The 17,289-nt window shown below is 35.2% G+C and overlaps 4 protein-coding genes across 9 annotated transcripts; 1 reads left to right on the forward strand and 3 right to left on the reverse strand.

Annotated features, from left to right (window-relative positions):
- Positions 1-714: 714 nt before the first annotated feature.
- Positions 715-2,002, reverse strand: LOC121241413 (protein FAR1-RELATED SEQUENCE 5-like). Its single transcript, XM_041139169.1, has 2 exons — positions 1,702-2,002; positions 715-1,397 (listed from the first exon to the last, which is right to left on the reverse strand). The coding sequence occupies exons 1-2, from the start codon at positions 2,000-2,002 to the stop codon at positions 715-717; spliced, it is 984 nt and encodes a 327-aa protein (XP_040995103.1).
- A 2,003-nt stretch (positions 2,003-4,005) lies between these two features.
- On the forward strand, positions 4,006-4,796 carry LOC121240227. Of its 2 annotated transcripts, none has more exons than XM_041137624.1 (2): positions 4,006-4,418; positions 4,506-4,796. In XM_041137624.1, the coding sequence occupies exons 1-2, from the start codon at positions 4,216-4,218 to the stop codon at positions 4,513-4,515; spliced, it is 213 nt and encodes a 70-aa protein (XP_040993558.1). In that variant the 5' UTR covers positions 4,006-4,215; the 3' UTR covers positions 4,516-4,796. The 2 variants fall into 2 exon arrangements, with proteins under 2 accessions (XP_040993558.1, XP_040993557.1); XM_041137623.1 differs by having other exon boundaries at positions 4,528-4,796.
- A 1,002-nt stretch (positions 4,797-5,798) lies between these two features.
- On the reverse strand, positions 5,799-8,572 carry LOC121241726. The gene is made up of 6 exons (XM_041139616.1): positions 8,327-8,572; positions 8,057-8,109; positions 7,664-7,719; positions 7,072-7,566; positions 6,787-6,961; positions 5,799-6,202 (listed from the first exon to the last, which is right to left on the reverse strand). Exons 1-6 carry the CDS (start codon positions 8,469-8,471, stop codon positions 6,050-6,052), a joined length of 1,077 nt encoding a protein of 358 aa, XP_040995550.1. The 5' UTR covers positions 8,472-8,572; the 3' UTR covers positions 5,799-6,049.
- A 1,814-nt stretch (positions 8,573-10,386) lies between these two features.
- Positions 10,387-15,535, reverse strand: LOC121241651 (E3 ubiquitin-protein ligase BIG BROTHER-like). 5 transcript variants are annotated; one of them, XM_041139512.1, is made up of 9 exons: positions 15,471-15,535; positions 14,523-14,576; positions 14,202-14,379; positions 13,457-13,679; positions 13,293-13,327; positions 12,381-12,425; positions 11,410-11,537; positions 10,605-10,713; positions 10,387-10,506 (listed from the first exon to the last, which is right to left on the reverse strand). In XM_041139512.1, exons 3-9 carry the CDS (start codon positions 14,340-14,342, stop codon positions 10,441-10,443), a joined length of 747 nt encoding a protein of 248 aa, XP_040995446.1. In that variant the 5' UTR covers positions 14,343-14,379; positions 14,523-14,576; positions 15,471-15,535; the 3' UTR covers positions 10,387-10,440. The 5 variants fall into 5 exon arrangements, with proteins under 5 accessions (XP_040995446.1, XP_040995444.1, XP_040995447.1 ...); XM_041139510.1 differs by lacking the exon at positions 15,471-15,535 and adding an exon at positions 15,197-15,464; XM_041139513.1 differs by lacking the exon at positions 15,471-15,535 and adding an exon at positions 15,411-15,429.
- Between the last annotated feature and the right edge of the window lie 1,754 nt (positions 15,536-17,289).

Below are 17,289 nucleotides of genomic sequence, written 5' to 3' on the forward strand. Positions count from 1 at the left end.
CTTTGCATCTTCGAATTGCTCATTAGAATCCGCCACATAAGTTATCATCTCATAACACATATTCAAAAGAATTGAATATCTATTACCATTTGGCATCTGATCCCCTGCGTCATAGCTACTGCGAATGAGTGTGTATCTTCTCTTGATGTCATTTCTCCATCAGTCTAGAATGTACTGGTCTGGCAATGATTTTATACCGTTAGACTTGAATATGGCCAAAATATGCCTACACAGTATCCCTCTCATCTGAAATAACTCACATGAACACTTAGCATTACAGTCTTCCTCATTAAAGTCCACTGAATATGTCACCGGTTTTGTGAACTCCTCAATACGAACTTCATCTTCTACCAAATAACTCTTCATTACACCATCTGATGTAAGTAGAGATGGATCCAAATCGAGCACACCAATTACTTGCTGCTGAACTTATCTAAATTTAGCGTTAGTGTACAACTTTTGAAATTTCTTTTCAATTGAAGATCTAGATATACAGGGAATGACCTGGCTAAATGACTAGAATTCCGCATGATTTTCATTCTCAATTTTCTTCCTCAGCGCACTGTCAAACTGGTCGACAAACTCCTTCAAGTTTGTCTTCGAATGAACATAACCGTAAAAAAAAGCATTCATACTCTCGCTGCGCTAGGTTGTACTCATTCCAGCCCAAAAGTGCTCTTTTAGGAACACCGATACCCAATACTCATGCTCCACTTATAAAATTTTCAGCCACACATTCTCATGTAAGTCGTATGTGTTAATAAACCCAGCCCAATATTTCTCAAACTCCTCAATAGTTTGTGTGTCATACACAAATTTCATCAGTTGAGTTTTTAACCCACTTCTGTACGCAGCATACAACCCAAGCTTCTTAGGGACTTTCTTCAGTATATGCCACAGGCATAATCTATGTCGAGTTTCTAGAAAGACAGTAGCAATTGCATTTTTCATTACTCTATCTTGATCAGTAATAATAGCATTTGGAGCTATACCGTCCATACCTTGCAACCAGGTTTGGAATAGCCATGTAAATGTCTCCATGTCCTCACTGGAAATCAACCTAACTCCCAAAAGAATCGATTGCTCGTGGTGATTTACATTGACAAATGGTGCAAAGGGCATCCCATACCTATTCGTCAGGTATGTGGTGTCGAATGTAACTACATCACCAAAATACTGGTAGGCTGCCCAACTACATGGATTTGCCCAAAAGACATTCTTTAATCTACCGTCATCGCCTAAATTTATCAATGCAAAAAATCCGTTATTCTTATACTGCATTCTCATAAAATAATCCCGAAGTGCTCCAGCACCACTTGCGCCAAGTCGGAGATGTCGTGTTTTGTCGATGTAATTGCGACAATCATTTTTCAAAAATATGAGGTTCTCGAAGCCACCTGCGCCAACGACAAGAGAACCGTAACTCTTATTCAATCGGATGCCAACTAAGTCGTTTGTGTCTAGAACTCTTTTAACGGTCTCTCACTTCTCTGTTACATCGAAAAAAGTGAGATTTCATTGGGCTGAGACCGTGATTATGTGTATTATGGACAGTTGTTATCCGCATCTTTCCCTCAACTCTTAAGGCATTAATTCTTGTCTTACAATCTGTTTTTCTCGTCGGACGTGGGTTGGCAACATTCGAACTCTTATTTCGAGTCTTCCCTCCCCGTGCACAACCAATGGTGACATATCTAACACCTTGATCCTCTGACCTCTCACTCCTTTGTGTCATCACCCCAAACCCGCATTTCTTTGCATACTGTTTATAATAGCTCAACAAATCTTCAAATAAATTGAACTCCATCCCCGACTTTAGCTCCTCAATGATATCATCACCATCCAATGATGGCACTACCTGTGGTGTACCAGTAGTGTCATCGTCAGTTTCTCGTTCATCTGGTCTATCCAATATAATTTCTTCATCAACTCTAGTTGAAGAACATGTAGGTTCAGTTTCCAAACAATCGGGTCTATTTTCTTCACTAACTCTTGCGCTCATTGCGGAGCTTGTAGCGATAACTGGCCTCAGAGGTCTCATCCCATATTGAAATGGGTAACCAACATTTTGCTGAAAACAAAAAAATTAAAACATTTAAACTGCTTAAAAAATAATTACGTTATAACAAAAAGACAACAACGAAGTTGAAAAACCACCTGAATGTTGCTTGGATTTTTGTTGTCATCTAGATATGGTAGAAAACCTAGTGAACATGCAGGCATTGGTCCAAAGTAACCATGCATGTAATTTGGATAATTTAGTAGACCAGTTTGAGGGATGTCCTAACAAAAAAATAAAAATAATAATTAGGACATTAAACATTGAGTTGCAATAAGTTTTTAAATTATGAAATAACATACTAAGTTTGACGGATTTGAGCTAGATGGTGTTAACTAAGATGGGTGTTCTTCTCCTTTTCCCATGCCCTGTTCAAGTTCTTCAATATCCAAGGTCAGTCTTTGATAAGTTTTCAGGACATTTGATTCAATCGACCACAAGTGAAGACTAATATTGTACATACTTCTTCCAAGAAAAAAAAAACTGATCAAAATTTGATAAAAATTCAAATAAGATTTACAATGTCAGACAATTGATGCCAACCAACCCATGCAATATATTCATAGGGGCAAGCATGACATCCCTCAAAAGGATTACACTGATCAAACTTTACCAACATCAATCTTCAATATTTTTAATATTATTACCTAATTAATTAATACAATTACTTGTTTTGTATGTGTAGGAAAATAAAAAAAAACTCATTTGGGAGCTGTTGTTTTGATGATCTACATATCTACAAACCAGAAAATTGATATTTTCAGCCAACAAAACCAGAAATAGATCATACAAACATCCAAACTTGTGGAATTGACTCGGAAAAAAAAAAAACTGATACATGTGACTCGAAATATATTTTCAGCCAACAAACATCCAAACTTGCAGTTTAACTTGTTTTCCAAACTTATTTTCTCTAACATGTGTGCAAATGTTAAAACATTTTTTTATTGCAGATTGAAGCAAACATAATGTCTTGATGGTACCTTTTGGTGGTGACGATATGGAGACGAGGCTGACCCACGAAGCTGACCCGAACTGCTGGCTCACGAAGCTGACCCGAACTGCTGCTGGCCCACGAAGCTGACCCGAATTGATGCTGGCCCACGAAGCTGACCCCAACGAAGCCCACGAAGCTGACCCAAACCAAGCCCACGAAACTGACCCACACCAAGCCCACCAGAGTGGCCTTCGGTTGACCCACGCAACGCAGTACCCACTACCCACCCCATATCGCACCCACACAAGGAAGGAAGGAGCCTGCACCCACACGAGAAGAGACTCGCGCAGCTTAGAATGATTTTCGTCTCAGAAGCGGGAACGAAATGGGTTTCCACTTTTTCGATTTTGTTTTTATCCTTTTTTTTGCTTTTACTTTTTTTTTAATAATTATTATTATTTAATTAATCAACTAGCTGACTGCACAGCGTCTGCATAAGACGACTGTGCATAGTAGAATTGGCACCCCTCCCTCACAGTCACAGTCACATGACTCGCATCTCTTACTTTTTCCGAGCATCTTTATTAATTTGATCAATTTTTTATTTAATTTATTTTTATCACATTTTGTAGCTCTATAAATTAAATGTTAATAATAATTATATTATAATTAAATTAATATTAAAAAATTATATTTTCAAAAGTCATTTCATGTTAATAACAAAAAATATTTGATTAAACTCATCTAAAATTCTATTTAAATTTCTTAATTACAAATTAAATAGTATTTTTGTTTGGAGTGAGAAATTAATATTTTAATGTTTACTTAAAGTGAGAAATTAATATTTTAATATTTGATAAATTAATTGTAATTCTCTATTTTTAACCAATTATTATAGTAAAAATATAAATTATTTTAGATTTAACAAATCCAATATAAAATGTTTTTTACATCAATTATATAAATTTTAATCATCTTTATTTGGTCAAGGCAATGGGAACGATCTTGGCTGGTTATATTATGCAGAGCAGACACATGGCCTGATCAGTGATGGCCCCCAAACCACCGACTTACCTGTTAAACATCTCCATCTGCATCCAATTCAATTTATTCCTATTTCCAGAACTCTCTTTGGAACTATTTCCTTGGCTCTCACAAAACTCTCTTTCTCTGACTCGTATCAAACATCAAGCTACTCGTCTCCCAAAATATAGCTAAGATGGTGTTGCAGTTGTTCTTTACACTGGCTTTCTCCGCTGTTCCTCTAACTCTATATGTTCCTCCTATTAGAAGCTTAAACTTCTTTGTAGAGACCATGGAAGATCTACTGAGGGAGTCAAGAATATATACCAATAGGATTTATCCACGGGCACGTGTTGTTTGGTCTAGGCTCTTGGATTGTGTGCTTTGCAGCAATATGAGGTAGATTTTGGCTTTCTCCGATATCAGACTCCTATGTTAATGAAGGGATTTTTAGTTTTATCTTTTTTCATTTTTATATTGACTTAGGTTTTTATAATTTTGTGAAAAGTTGTGTTTCTTCGGCTGCTGCTGTGGCTCTTTTGTTGCGGGATCATGTTGTAAAATCTTAAAATTTCTGTTTGTGAATGTGTGAGTACTACTACTTCAACGCAGTACGAGGAGAATAAAGATGTTATTCTTTTTGTTTTGTTTGCTTTTCTTCTTCCTTCAACATTTATCTTTTGGCATTTATGGGATACAAGAAATTGGAATGTAGGTATATGTTAGATGATCTGTGTAATGACTGATGAGACAGAATTTAGAAATGTAGGATTGGTTTTGAGTTTGCGACATGATTACTGATATACACTTGCCTACATTATATATAATTCGGGTATATCTTTCAAAAACAACTCGTTTGTCTTTTAAAATTTATACTCTTTTTGTATATGTATTTGAAACTGTAAACACGTATTTAATTAGAACATAACAACAAATAATTTGATTTGATATACAGCGAAGACTAATTACAATTAAATATATCCTCGTGAGGTTCTTTTGTTTTAAAATATTCAATTATTGAATTAACAAGGGAAAAATAAAAGCACATCAACACACCAAGGACGATCAAGCTTGAAGAAAGAAGGTGGGTTTTGATGTTTATCTGGATTAGGTTTGCAGAGTTTGACGGTTTGTCCTTGTTGCTATCTTTGCCGTCCCCAAATGGTTATGCGTCACTATCGGACAATTTGACAAATCCAGTACTTGTTCTGTATTATATCCAAGCAGAAAGGAAAAGGACTGGGAAAAACGACCTCTACTCTGGAGAACTTGGGTGGCATGGCTTTAAAGAAGCATTCAAGGTCTTTGCTTTGGACTTTTGGCGAAGGACGGTAATATGCTAATATGTCCCTGGAAATTGGAAATTTGAAGAAAAAGAACAAAACCAAAGTGTTAATTTGACAAGAAGTACAGGGAAATTTTGTTTTTGTACCCCAATCTATCTCTCGGCATATATTACAATGACTTGAGATTGTTGGTCTCTTGTCTTATCTTTCTTCCTCCAGGAACTTTATATGTTCCATACATCACCGGTAAATAGAATTGTCTACTGGCGAGGGGAATGTAGGCGATAATTGTATGTATCTACGATCTCGATATTTATTTATTTATTTATTTGAATGATACTAAAATTCTCCATCAAAGTGGTTATTTATTTATTTAAGAGGTGAAGGAGCGGAAACTTCCCATTGGAAAAGAAGAAAGATTAATCCGAACACGTTTGGTCGAAGTCATTTTCCTTGGCTAACAATCAAAGTTTTTCTCATAGAAATTGAGGTGTAAAGTGTAAACTACAACAGTTTATTGATGACTAATGATATTCAGTTCAATTATTGAGTGCTTAATTACAGCTTCTTTTATCAGCACCAAATGAATCAAGAAGAGAGACTAAAAGCAATGGTGATAAACCTATGCATGGGAGATGTAAAAGAATAAATAAAACAATGTACTAGAACAATGTGATAGACCTATGAGCGATGCCAAAAATAAAAATAATAAAAGAATAAAAAAAATGATTTATTTTCAACCAATTAGTTGGACAATGTGCAAGGCTTGAGGAACCAAAATACATCCAAGGTTCTTGCTTCTCTCCTGTCGACAACAGACCCACGCCCTTTCTCTGCCGATCCTTCTCTTTTTACCCCCTTATTTTGATCCACCTCTTGAAGTACTCCCCCCCTCTCCTGTGCAGCAGCCCATAAAAAGATAACTCAATCAGGATAATCGGAAATTCTTAGCTGTAAGAAAACAGACTAACATAGAAGCCGTTCTGCAAATGTGCACTACTCTCTCGTCAAGTCACCCAAGTTGTAATATCTTTAGTGCAAACATAAGTACATATCGAGTAAACACGAAGACATAGTAGGTAGAATCACTATTGCACAATGGTAGGTCCTCCCATGTGTTTAATGGGCGTCTCTAATCCTAGTATCATAATTGAGGCAGAAACCATTGGCTCGGCGACAAAAGCCAACTGAGACAGAACAAAATTACTTGCAAATGATTTTTCCTAGATTCATATGTCATATGTCACCATCTATTTAGCTGTATTCAAGTTTAAGCTCAATATCAAGCCAAAGTAGGTTCCTTTCGAGGATTAGTTCACTGTTCACGAGTCCAGATGAATATTTTTCATTTGAGGTCAAAAGTTAAAAGATCTCTCAATCATGTTTTCTATTATATTATATTGGGATAGCTAAAAGAGAAGAATTTTGATTATCATTGTTATATTTAATGCAAAAAGAAAAGCACGCGGCTAGATAAATACCATCAGCCTGGATTTGGTAGTCCTAGAAGCGGTTGTTTTGGTCCATCCACGAGTAGCTGAAAAGCATTGAGGAGAGGGAGGATTTGTTCGAATATGAAGCAGGGTCTCATCCCTTTTACGCTTTACACTATCCAAATCCAAAGAAATTGGAACACTCTCTGCCTCATCAGCTTTGCTGCAAAAATGATAATCAAAATTCAATCACTCGTAATCATCATAGCATAACAAAATAGTCTATGTTATGCACATAGGTAAAAAAGTACAGAGAGGGAAAAATAGACTTACTTGTTCCTCCTCTGCTTCTCCTTCACACCTAGAGATTTCTCTTTACCCACCTCAAGCAAGGGCTTCCTCTCTTTCTCCCTCCCATTCACCTCCCCCAAAACCTCAAATGATTCTTTCACCTCCTTTTCCTCTACACCCCCATGTCTCTTCTCCACACTCAAACTCTCAATATTCTCTCTCTCCCTCGCCCTTGTTGCCATTCTCTTCAATTCATTGCAAATCTCTGTAATCTGATTAAGTATATCCCGTCCCATTAACAAGTTCCTTGCCGAGAAGGTGCTTTTCAGCTCCGGTGCCTCATTGTTCTGGGACATGTCATCGGTCATTTTTCTCTTCTCTGCAGCGGATTTAATTGTTGCTTTCGTGGACTTGGCTTGATGAAGTGGAGGAGTGGATAAATTTGGGTTCTGGTTTTCGCCATCTTCATTGAATTTGGGATTGCTAGTTGAAGAAATTGAAGATTGAGTAAGCCCTCTTCTCTTCAACTTTGCATCTCTAAATTAAAAAGAAAAATAAGAGTATTTATTTAGATGACTATATAGACACTACCATTCAGCTAGGACTATGATAAAGCTAGGATTTTTGTTATTACCGTCTATTCTGATCGCGTACTGGAAGAGATTCAGAAAGATTAGATGAGCTAGTGATCTTCACCAAAATCAAAAAGAAGAAAAAGAAAAGAGTGAGGAAATCAGGCAGCTTTAAAAGATGGAAGTTCTGCTCAGAGAAATGAGTAAAAGAAAGGAAAAGGAAATGAAATCTTGGATCTCCTCTCCTTTTGTTGTGTTAATTCCTGAAGAAGCTTTAAAAAAAAGTTCTCTTCAATCAAACCTCATAAGCCAAATGAAGATTAATCCCTCTTTCTCAGGTCCCCCGCATAAAGAATCACCCCAGATCAAGATTTCAATCTTCCACTTTCTTTTCATACATTTTCTACAAAAATCAGCATTAAAGAATCCAAGGAAAAAAAGAAGAATAAAAAAACCTTAGATGGAGTTGACTTGAGAAAATCATCAGCTGTCTTTGGATGCTTGCAATCTGTAAAATCAAAGACAATATTATAAAACTTTCTGTTCCGAGCAAAAACCACCGACAATCTTTCCGAAATATGTAATATTATGTATACTAACATGTATACAAAGAGAGAAATTCGTGCAATTTTGAAACTAAATCTTATTCATTCAATAATATACTCTGGAAAATGTAAACGAGAAAAAAGGTTAAGAGGGTAGGAAGGAAGGAAAGGAGAGCTTACTGGGTGTGCAAAACCAGGCGTCGTCGTCCACAGAATAGTCGGGAGCCAAGAAATCTACCCACTTGGGTGCGTTTAAGTGCTCGTACAGCTCGTCCTCTACAAATATAGACTCTATTCTCTTCCAATCAATTTTCGCAGGTTCCATCACAGAGAGAGAGAGAGAGAGAGAGAGAGTCGGTGTCTTGGAGAGACAGTACTGGGGAAACGTAACGGTTAGTGGAAGGAGGCAAGGCAAATAATGAACGTTAAAGGTGGGGGTGGGGGTGGGGGTGGGGGTGGGGGTTCTTTGAGTCTTCTGACCGTTGGGTTGTATTATTTTTTAGTGAACAACTCTAAGGACTTGTTTGGAAAAAGATTTTATCTTAAAATTTTTATTTTATCTTATCTCATCTTCTTCTCAAATATTATTTAAATATAAATATTTTCAAATTAATCATTTCAATTTTTTTAAATTAATAATTACAATTTTCTAAAACTTTCAAATAAAAAAAATTCAATTTTTTCAAATTTTTAAATAAAAATTATATTAAAAAATTATATTCTATCAATATTTTAACTTTATTTAAAAAATATGAATAGAAAAATGAAAAAAAAAGTTACAAAAGCAACTAACGGTCAAAGTGAGCGAGAGAAAAGAAATTAAATAAAAAATTATATTAAAAAATTATATTCTATCAATATTTTAACTTTATAATATTTTTTATTTAATTTCTTTTCTCTCGCTCACTTTGACCGTTAGTTGCTTTTGTAACTTTTTTTTTCATTTTTCTATTCATATTTTTTAATATATTTAAATATTTTAAAAAATAAAAAAATACACCAATACACTTAAAATCATTTCCTTAATCATTAAGTAAAAAAAATAAAATAAAAAATTTTTCCGAGCAATTAAGTAGAGCGGTGGGCAAAATATTTTTTTCTAAATATTTAATTCAAACTATCTCACTATTATTCATAACTTTCTTTTAACGAATGTACTCAGGATAGCTCAGACCATTCACGGTCTTTCTTGAAGTAATTTCTGACCTATTTTATCTACATATCTCAAATGTACTCGGGGTAGCCAAGACCATGCGTGTCTGTTTGGTCTTGTTTGAATGGTCAGATAAGATGAAAAATTAATGAATAATAGTGAGATAATTTATAAATAGTAGTGAAATAATTTAAGTTAAGATTTTTATTAGATTTTGAAAAAAGGAAGAAAAAATTAAATAAAAATATTATAAATTTAAAATATTATTATAATATAATTTTTGTTTTCTAATTTGAAAAAGTGAAATTATTTTTTGTGTTTATATGGAAGTTTGAAAAAATTTTAATCATTACTAATGATTGGATGAAAAAGTATGAAATAGAAATTAAAAAGTATTAGTAGTTTTTAGATGTTGAGACTTGAGATTAAGCTTCGTTTCAAATCTAAACTCATCTCAACTCATCATTATAATTTTTTCAAATTTTAACATAAAATATAATAAACAATTCAATTTTTTTAAATTCTAAAATAATAATAATATTAAAAAATAATATTTTAATAATATTTTATCATCTCAACTCAACTCAACGATAAACACAGCCTAAATAAGACAAACTGCATGCATATCCAAATGGGGCCTTACTTTTGCGTATTGACTGTTTAAGCTGACTAGTTAATTTTTGTTTTAAACATAACGAACTAAATATGAATTGCTCGAGAAAGCTTAGTAAATATTCAGAAAGAGGTATATCTCTATCACTCACTAAGCCTAGAGCTCTTGACCAAACTCTAGGAGATCTCTGTCCCGCAGGCGCAATCTCATGGACTAGGCTCGGTAATTCCCTCGTATTCTCTCTCCCCATTAATTCCACGTGAGTTCTGACTCTCGTCTCAACGCCCATGAAATCCATAATGTTAACATGTGACCCAATTCAAAAAACTCCCAACAACTAAACAAAAACTAATTCAAATAGCAATTCTCCATTATATGGTTGTGGTTATGGTCATACAAAAGCTAAAATTATAAGGTTTTTCAGCAGAACAAAGCCTGCATGATGAACGAGGAAGTCCCTAATACTCCATAACAAGGGATAAGTGAAATTGATGGAGCAGAAAACACTCAGTTCTTTCAATGATTTGGTCAGTGGATGCCGTTAACGCTTTGATTTTCCTCACCGAATACCTCTGCATTGCAAACTGGGCATATCTGGCAAGAACAAGGTAGCTAAGATCAGGCATAGGCCTAAATAATGCACATCTACAATTCTTAATAACTTTCAGCTTTCATGGAAACCATTGACCGACCTTGTTAATGCTAAGCCATCTGGTGATGCATACGCTATGGTAAGCATGCTTGCATGGCAATTTTATCTGCCGATCACCCCTTTTGTACCTCATCTGGCATATCACACATCTGGCTCACAAACAATACCATTATGAACAGATGAACATCTAATGAAAAAGGAAAACATTGCATTTGGTAAAAACTTCTTGGAAGTTGTAACAAAACCTCCAATCTATACAAAAAATTACAAAATGAATGAGGTGAAAGAAACATATGGCATCACAAACAGAGGCACAACCGTGAGATGCAACTGATGACCTCCTCCTTATCACTAAAAACACCTTTTGTAGCAGCTGAAGCAATTTTGCAAATGCATAACCCATGGGTGCAGGACATGGCACAAGAATGACTAACTATACCCCACATTTAACCAGTAAATCTCTTAGTAAAACAAAGTTCATCACAGATTGCCATCATTTCAGCAGCCACCATGCCAGTCAAGCAAGCAGGATGTTGCATGTTTCATGCTGTGGTTAATATCAAACTTGAAAATTATTTGCTATGTACAAACCAGTACAACTTCAACACTTATTTGCAAGTAAGTTTTTTGTAAAACAGAAAAGGCTTGTTTTGGTTAGATAAACATACAAAAACAAAGACTTTGCACTGCATATAAATTAGAGACAGATAACAGAAAGCTATTTATCTGTCACCTGAATTTATGAAACTTCTGGTTAGAAACATTTGAAGGCAGATAATATTTAGAGCAGAAAGGGATGAAGACAATTGGCATTAGTAAAGAAAGCATCTATAGACCAGAATTACCTCTCTCCAGATTTCTTTGTTGAGAAGAAATTTTTGAATTTGTACTTTGAAGTTGGAAGCAAACTAATAAGTTCTTGTGAAAGACCCCGACTTTGAGTTCCAACTGCCTCACCTAAGTCAAGTAGTTCCTGCAAAACAGAACAATTGATGTGCTGCAATTATGACTTCCTAATAATTATCCTACTAAAGAAACACCAACATCCAAAGTACCAACACAGTTTCAATGCTAATCACACAACCTCATTTTAAAACTTGTTCAAAATTTTCAATCATAAACCCGACATGTTTTGGAGACTTCTGCAAACCTTTACAGCCAGCGAATGCTTCTAACACTTGAAACCAACCCTAGGATTAAATAGGTAATTCCTTACCATATAAATCGGCTTTTATAAAATGATAGGCAATTGTTTATCATTTTTCCACATGGGAGATTTGGGCTACAAAATAATGACTCAAGAAAGTAATGAGGAGGACTACTCATAAAGCTGAATGAATATATCATATACAGGCTCAGTTACAAAGAATGAAAAACAATTAATTCATTCCTTGGATTTGGACTGTTCTTAAAACACAAATTGTCTCAATCTCATTCTTTTTTTTGCTATGCGTCTCAATCTCATTCAAAATGTCATGAATATTACTGTCTCCTCCATTTATTGCATTATGTTAAAGTAGAAGGACAGATCTTTTGAGACACAATTAGTTTAATGCTAAAGCTTTCACTTGTTTGGTGTGTGCGCACACGAAAATATAGGGAGTGTATTGGGAACAGAGGAGTGATTTTAGTTCATCCAGTAAAGCTAAGCCCCAGTCACATTGATCTACTGCTTGATAAAAATAGAAGGAAGCGATCCAAACCCCCCAAAAAAAAACCACCCAACCCATCCAAAAAAAGAAGATATATTGCTTTGGTTAAAAAGAATGCAAATATACCACGTTGTAACTATAATGATAGGGCTATTTATAGCAACCTCATAAGTCATGTTATCAGGATCAACACTGTCTTGCCATGTGACCTGCAACAACATACATGAAAGATAAAATGTTTAATGAGTTTTTAGTATCAGGACCGTGCAGATTCTACCCCTACCATTATCAATTGCAATTGGAAGTACATAAGATTCTAATGAAAACAACAGAAATTTATAGGAATATGATTATTAATGTGGAATAACAGTAGAAGTATTACAGAGGAAGAGAAGGAAGATGCTAAGAAAAAATGACTGCGTAGATGAGGTTTCCAATGACATCCATAGGAAGAGAACATGCAGAGAAACTTAGATGAATTTGAATGGTAATGCTGCCGCGGGGGGGTGGGGTGGGGTGGGGTGGAGGGAGGGAATTAGTGATGTTAGCTCATAATAGCCAGAAGGGTATTTGGATGGTCCAGAACCCCAACCACTAAAGGCCCATTACCCATATGGGCTACACTTCCACCCTCTCTACTTAACCTTTAATCCCCTCTATTGTAAAATCCAACAGTCATCTATTTCTAGCCAACTAAATACCAGAATTATGGAAGGGGAAATGCAGGGACTTTGACCCAATTATGGGCAAAATTCTAGATTTCAATCAGGATTTAACAGAGTTTGTAGATGTGTACTATATTTGAGAGTACGGAGAGTCCGAAAACTAAATTATTTGGATAGAAAAAGAGCAAAATTCTGAAAGCAACTCAACGTATAAAGACATGATGATTTCAATTTCTTCTTTGGATTACTTCATGCACAATATGTTTTTAATATTCTGCATGTTTGACTGAGGTTATATGCACAGAGTAGTGCGCAACTTCTTAAACCTATATGTATTACCCAAGTATAAACTGACACCAATGAGAAGCAATCACAAAAACATAAAGCTGCATTAGCAAGCAAGCTTCCTACCTGAGAACTATTACTATTATGATGTGTTGGACTGCCTGCAAGAATAAAGAAATGAATTTTTATTAGATCATGAAAGTAACTATGGTAATTTATGATTAATGCTTATTAAAATTGAAGAAAATATCAACTTAAGTAAAGGACAAAACAGCATCTCTTAAACTAACATTCTTCAGGAATAGAATGTACACCCATGATTGCATCTCCTTCAGACTGTGAGTCTGCAAATGCATGCTCTCGATTCATTGTCGAAGGATATTCCCAGACACTCCTACTGACCTCCGTTCTTGGTAAATGTTCATTTACCTCGTAAGGACCATAGTAACTACTCCCTGGGCCGGACAATCCAAATTTATAGGAACTCATATTCGTTGACCAGTATGCACTTTCCTGGACAGAGAGAATAAGACATAAGATTTCATCATGATGCAGAAATTAACTTTGAAGAGGAAAATATTTATTTTATTCTGTTCAGAACCATTTGCCTTTTCACACAAGAGTAATTTCTGTCAGAGTCATTGATCAACACATTTAAAAAAGAATTCCAAATTTCCAAATCAACATTTTCAATAACAATAAACGGACAAGAAATACAGGAAAACTCAAACCTCCATTAGTTTCATTGGCACCCTTACTGCATCAAATATAGTGAGTTCACAAAACAAAACAAAAATTCTCTCTCTTTGTTTTCTTATTTTTCTTTCTTTAAAACCATTTTTGCTGCCATACTCACCTGACATTTATGAATAAAGAACTTATTTCTCAATGTTAAATGGTGAAAGGAAAATAAATGCATCAGCATGACAACCCACGCCCTCCATCTATTCAGGAACAGCATGGAAAATACCACCACCGCCAAACGCATGAACAAGCTAATGGGGCATGATTGTCTAGATATGGAAAGAAAAATACCTGATCATGTATTGGTAGAGAATGGCCATAATTTATTGGTACATGTGTGAGACCTTCAAAGAAGTTCATAAAACTTTCCGTAACCATGTAAGGAAAGCCGGTGTTTATGTAATGCACCTCCATTTGTCCATTCCCGTTCATATTTGACCACTATACAGTCTCCGATTCACATAACAAGCTACAAAATTCCATAAAATACAAAATGAGCAACTGTAAACTTCAAATGAAAGTACAACCCCAAGAGCAAATAAGGGAAGTACATGAACATAAAAGCAAACGAGGACAAAAATAAAGCATGAAATTAAGAAGAAAAAATCCTACATGATTAAGGTTTTGGCTTTGATTCAATCGAAATGCGAGCTACTTTCAATAACCCTGCAAACCAATAGAAAAGCAATTGAAAAAAAAAATCAACACTACCGATTCGATGGAGATTTATGATATATTGATATAACTATTAGCGGATCTGTCTAGCTCTTGAGGCCACACATGGCAATCTACAAACTGAGGCAGCATTTACGGCTTACTTCAGTTCCCTACAAAACTTAAACCCAAAAAGTTATTTTTTATCTCCTTAAACGCCCATATTGGTTTCAGAAAAAATGCAGGAGAGGAAAAGAAAAGAAAACTTTGAATATTACGCACCACGAGTATAAAATTTGCCACTCGACTAAGCTGACAAGAGAAGTTTCACATTTTTCAGAAACAAAAACTAAGTACAACACAACATTCAGTTTTCTCCGCACCCAAACGGCAGATAAAGAGATTTTACCGAAAGCAGTTTTCTGTACCAAATTTTCTCAGTAAAGCCGCCACAAAAGTTTTTCATAATTTTTGCCCCTCAAGAGAAGGAAAGAAAAAGAGAAAGAAACAGCACACAGCAAAAATCCTATACGTTATTTTTCTCTTTAATTTATTTATCGCAGTTTCTCCAGTTTTCTTAGCAACCAAACGAAAAGAGAAGGAGAAATAACTAAAATATAACGGAAATTTACCGGTGGAAGCATATTCTAGAAAAGTCCTTCGCTTGGAGAAAAAAACTAGAACTACGAAAAAGGAAAGACCAAATGAAGAAAACTCGAAAATTCAGGGAACTCCTCCGCAATTAGAGCCATAAAAACTCATCCATGAAAATTCGGAAAAAAAGCAATGTTACATTCTGAGAGAGAGGATATTGATTGGTTCTGAAGCTTGAGATGGAAGACAGACATTCAGGTGAGTGTGCGTGTTAGGGAGTGAAAGGAAATGGGGTTCTCAGTTCTCTCTCACCCGTTTTTGTCTCTCCTCAATGCTGCTGCTTAATCTGCTGAGTTTTAGTTACAACGCAACGTTAACCAGAGCTTTGACGGGAAACGGTGACCAACAAATTCTGAATTATTTATTGATGATAATTTTGAACACAAATGGTTTTTGTCGTTAGATTACTTTATCTATCTATCTATCTTAGTTGCTATAAATATGGGAATTTATTTATTTTTTGGAAAAAAAAAAAAAAAAACAGAGAGAAACCAATTTCAAATATTATTTTTCCACTCTTTTTTAGTTTTTTTTTCCTATTTTAGGTTTGCATTAAATTTAAAATTGGAGTGTGGCATATGGCAAAGCTAATCACTAATCAGTTTTGCCTTGTGTTACGCAAAGGAATGAATGAGATGATTTGAGGCAACGTCTTTAAAAGCCACAATTGGTAAGCCTTGCCTAATCGGCCACCTGATATTTATTATTATAATCCAAGATTGATTCTATTAGAAAAATGTGATTTTGATTTATTGGAGGACTGTATCTATTGCTGTATTCACATCCCGGTTTTACTTTTCTCCATAACTTATAAAATCAAGAATAGTTGAGGATAGATAATCAGAACCAGCTTATTCTTTTTTTAATAAATAAACAAATGATTGCAGTTGAGCTTAGATTTAAAAAAAACAAAAAAACAAAAAATAAAAATGGCTTAGGCAATTAGCACGAGTCTTTTAGCTTCCAATTTAGGTAACCGGCAATTTGTTGGTTGGATTCAAGTCTACACAGTGGCTGGAGACTGGAGTTTGGACACTTGCACCCCATTTCTTTACCAAAGTAGTAAGTTTATGGGCCTAATTATTTTCCTTGTCACTTCTTCCCGTGACCAAATTGAGGAAAGAAAGATGGTTATAGGTGCCAGTCAGGAGATACATGGGTTGGGGGGGGGGGGGGGACCAAACCAAAGTGGACCTTGTGTTGCAAGCAAGGAATTGATCTGTTCATGGATGCACACAGCTATTTTATATTTATTATTATTTGTTCAAAATAATAACTTTAAAATTAAAAAGCTGGTCAAAAATTAACAAAAGGAAAAAAGAATGACATAACTATTCCAAAAAAGAGATTTGTTGTTGAGTCAACTTCATAAAGTCGGATTAGTTGTTTATCATGATTAATTAATTATGTTAGCATAGTGAGCTTAATGTGATCTTTTGCTTAGTCCAGCAGCATCCAATTAAAAAATCATAAAGCCAATTGGGTCCAGCTCCGAGATACAAAGAAGAGAAGATCATGACACTCCTTTTAACGCAGAAAGAATAAAATGTTATCATGCTTCTCCTTCTCAACTGCTAACTATATACTGCATACAATATTGCCAAAAATAATTCCTACCATTCTCGTATAGCCTCCATGAGCTTTTGTTTTATTCTTCTTGTATTGTATTGAGATTTGCCCAGGATTATTTTCACAAAAAAAAAAAAAAAAATCCATGCTTAATCTCCACAGCCAGTGGCAACCACATCAACTTCTAGACTTCATATGAATGTTCTTAATCCATTTTTAAAGTCCATGTAGCACTATTTGATGATACCCAGTGAGGAAGTCATTAGCCTCCCCCGGCTCGAACATGTTATGTTACAAAGGAGCCAGGGGATGAACTTCACTGGCGTCTAATGGTAGAGAAGAACGACCAGCTAATCAAACCAGTTAGTTACACTTTGTATGGGATGTGTTAACCGTTATGTAGCACTAAATGGTGTCTTTCTCCATCAAGTCATTAACCACAACAAAAATGCAGTTCATTTTCCCGACTCTGGTAGGCCGCCTTCCCCACCCACCACCATTC

This window comes from Juglans microcarpa x Juglans regia, chromosome 7S, assembly GCF_004785595.1.
Source record: "Juglans microcarpa x Juglans regia isolate MS1-56 chromosome 7S, Jm3101_v1.0, whole genome shotgun sequence".
Taxonomy (NCBI): domain Eukaryota; kingdom Viridiplantae; phylum Streptophyta; class Magnoliopsida; order Fagales; family Juglandaceae; genus Juglans; species Juglans microcarpa x Juglans regia.

Bases quoted from the DNA above. Each gene is read 5' to 3' on its own strand.
- LOC121241413 (XM_041139169.1), bottom strand. From the start codon at position 2,002: ATGAGCGCAAGAGTTAGTGAAGAAAATAGACCCGATTGTTTGGAAACT. The intron at 1,398-1,701 runs GTGTTAGATATG...TCGTTGGCGCAG, and splicing joins TGAGAGGTCAGAGGATCAAG to GTGGCTTCGAGAACCTCATA.
- LOC121240227 (XM_041137623.1), top strand. From the start codon at position 4,216: ATGGTGTTGCAGTTGTTCTTTACACTGGCTTTCTCCGCTGTTCCTCTA. The intron at 4,419-4,527 runs GTAGATTTTGGC...TTTTGTGAAAAG, and splicing joins GTGCTTTGCAGCAATATGAG to TTGTGTTTCTTCGGCTGCTG.
- LOC121241726 (XM_041139616.1), bottom strand. From the start codon at position 8,471: ATGGAACCTGCGAAAATTGATTGGAAGAGAATAGAGTCTATATTTGTA. The intron at 7,720-8,056 runs GTTTTTTTATTC...ATTTTGGTGAAG, and splicing joins TCAAGTCAACTCCATCTAAG to ATCACTAGCTCATCTAATCT. The intron at 6,203-6,786 runs GTATTTATCTAG...GCTGCTGCACAG, and splicing joins CTACCAAATCCAGGCTGATG to GAGAGGGGGGGAGTACTTCA.
- LOC121241651 (XM_041139512.1), bottom strand. From the start codon at position 14,342: ATGAACGGGAATGGACAAATGGAGGTGCATTACATAAACACCGGCTTT. The intron at 12,426-13,292 runs GTAGGAAGCTTG...ATGTTGTTGCAG, and splicing joins ATAATAGTAATAGTTCTCAG to GTCACATGGCAAGACAGTGT. The intron at 10,507-10,604 runs GTCGGTCAATGG...TGTTCTTGCCAG, and splicing joins GATGGCTTAGCATTAACAAG to ATATGCCCAGTTTGCAATGC.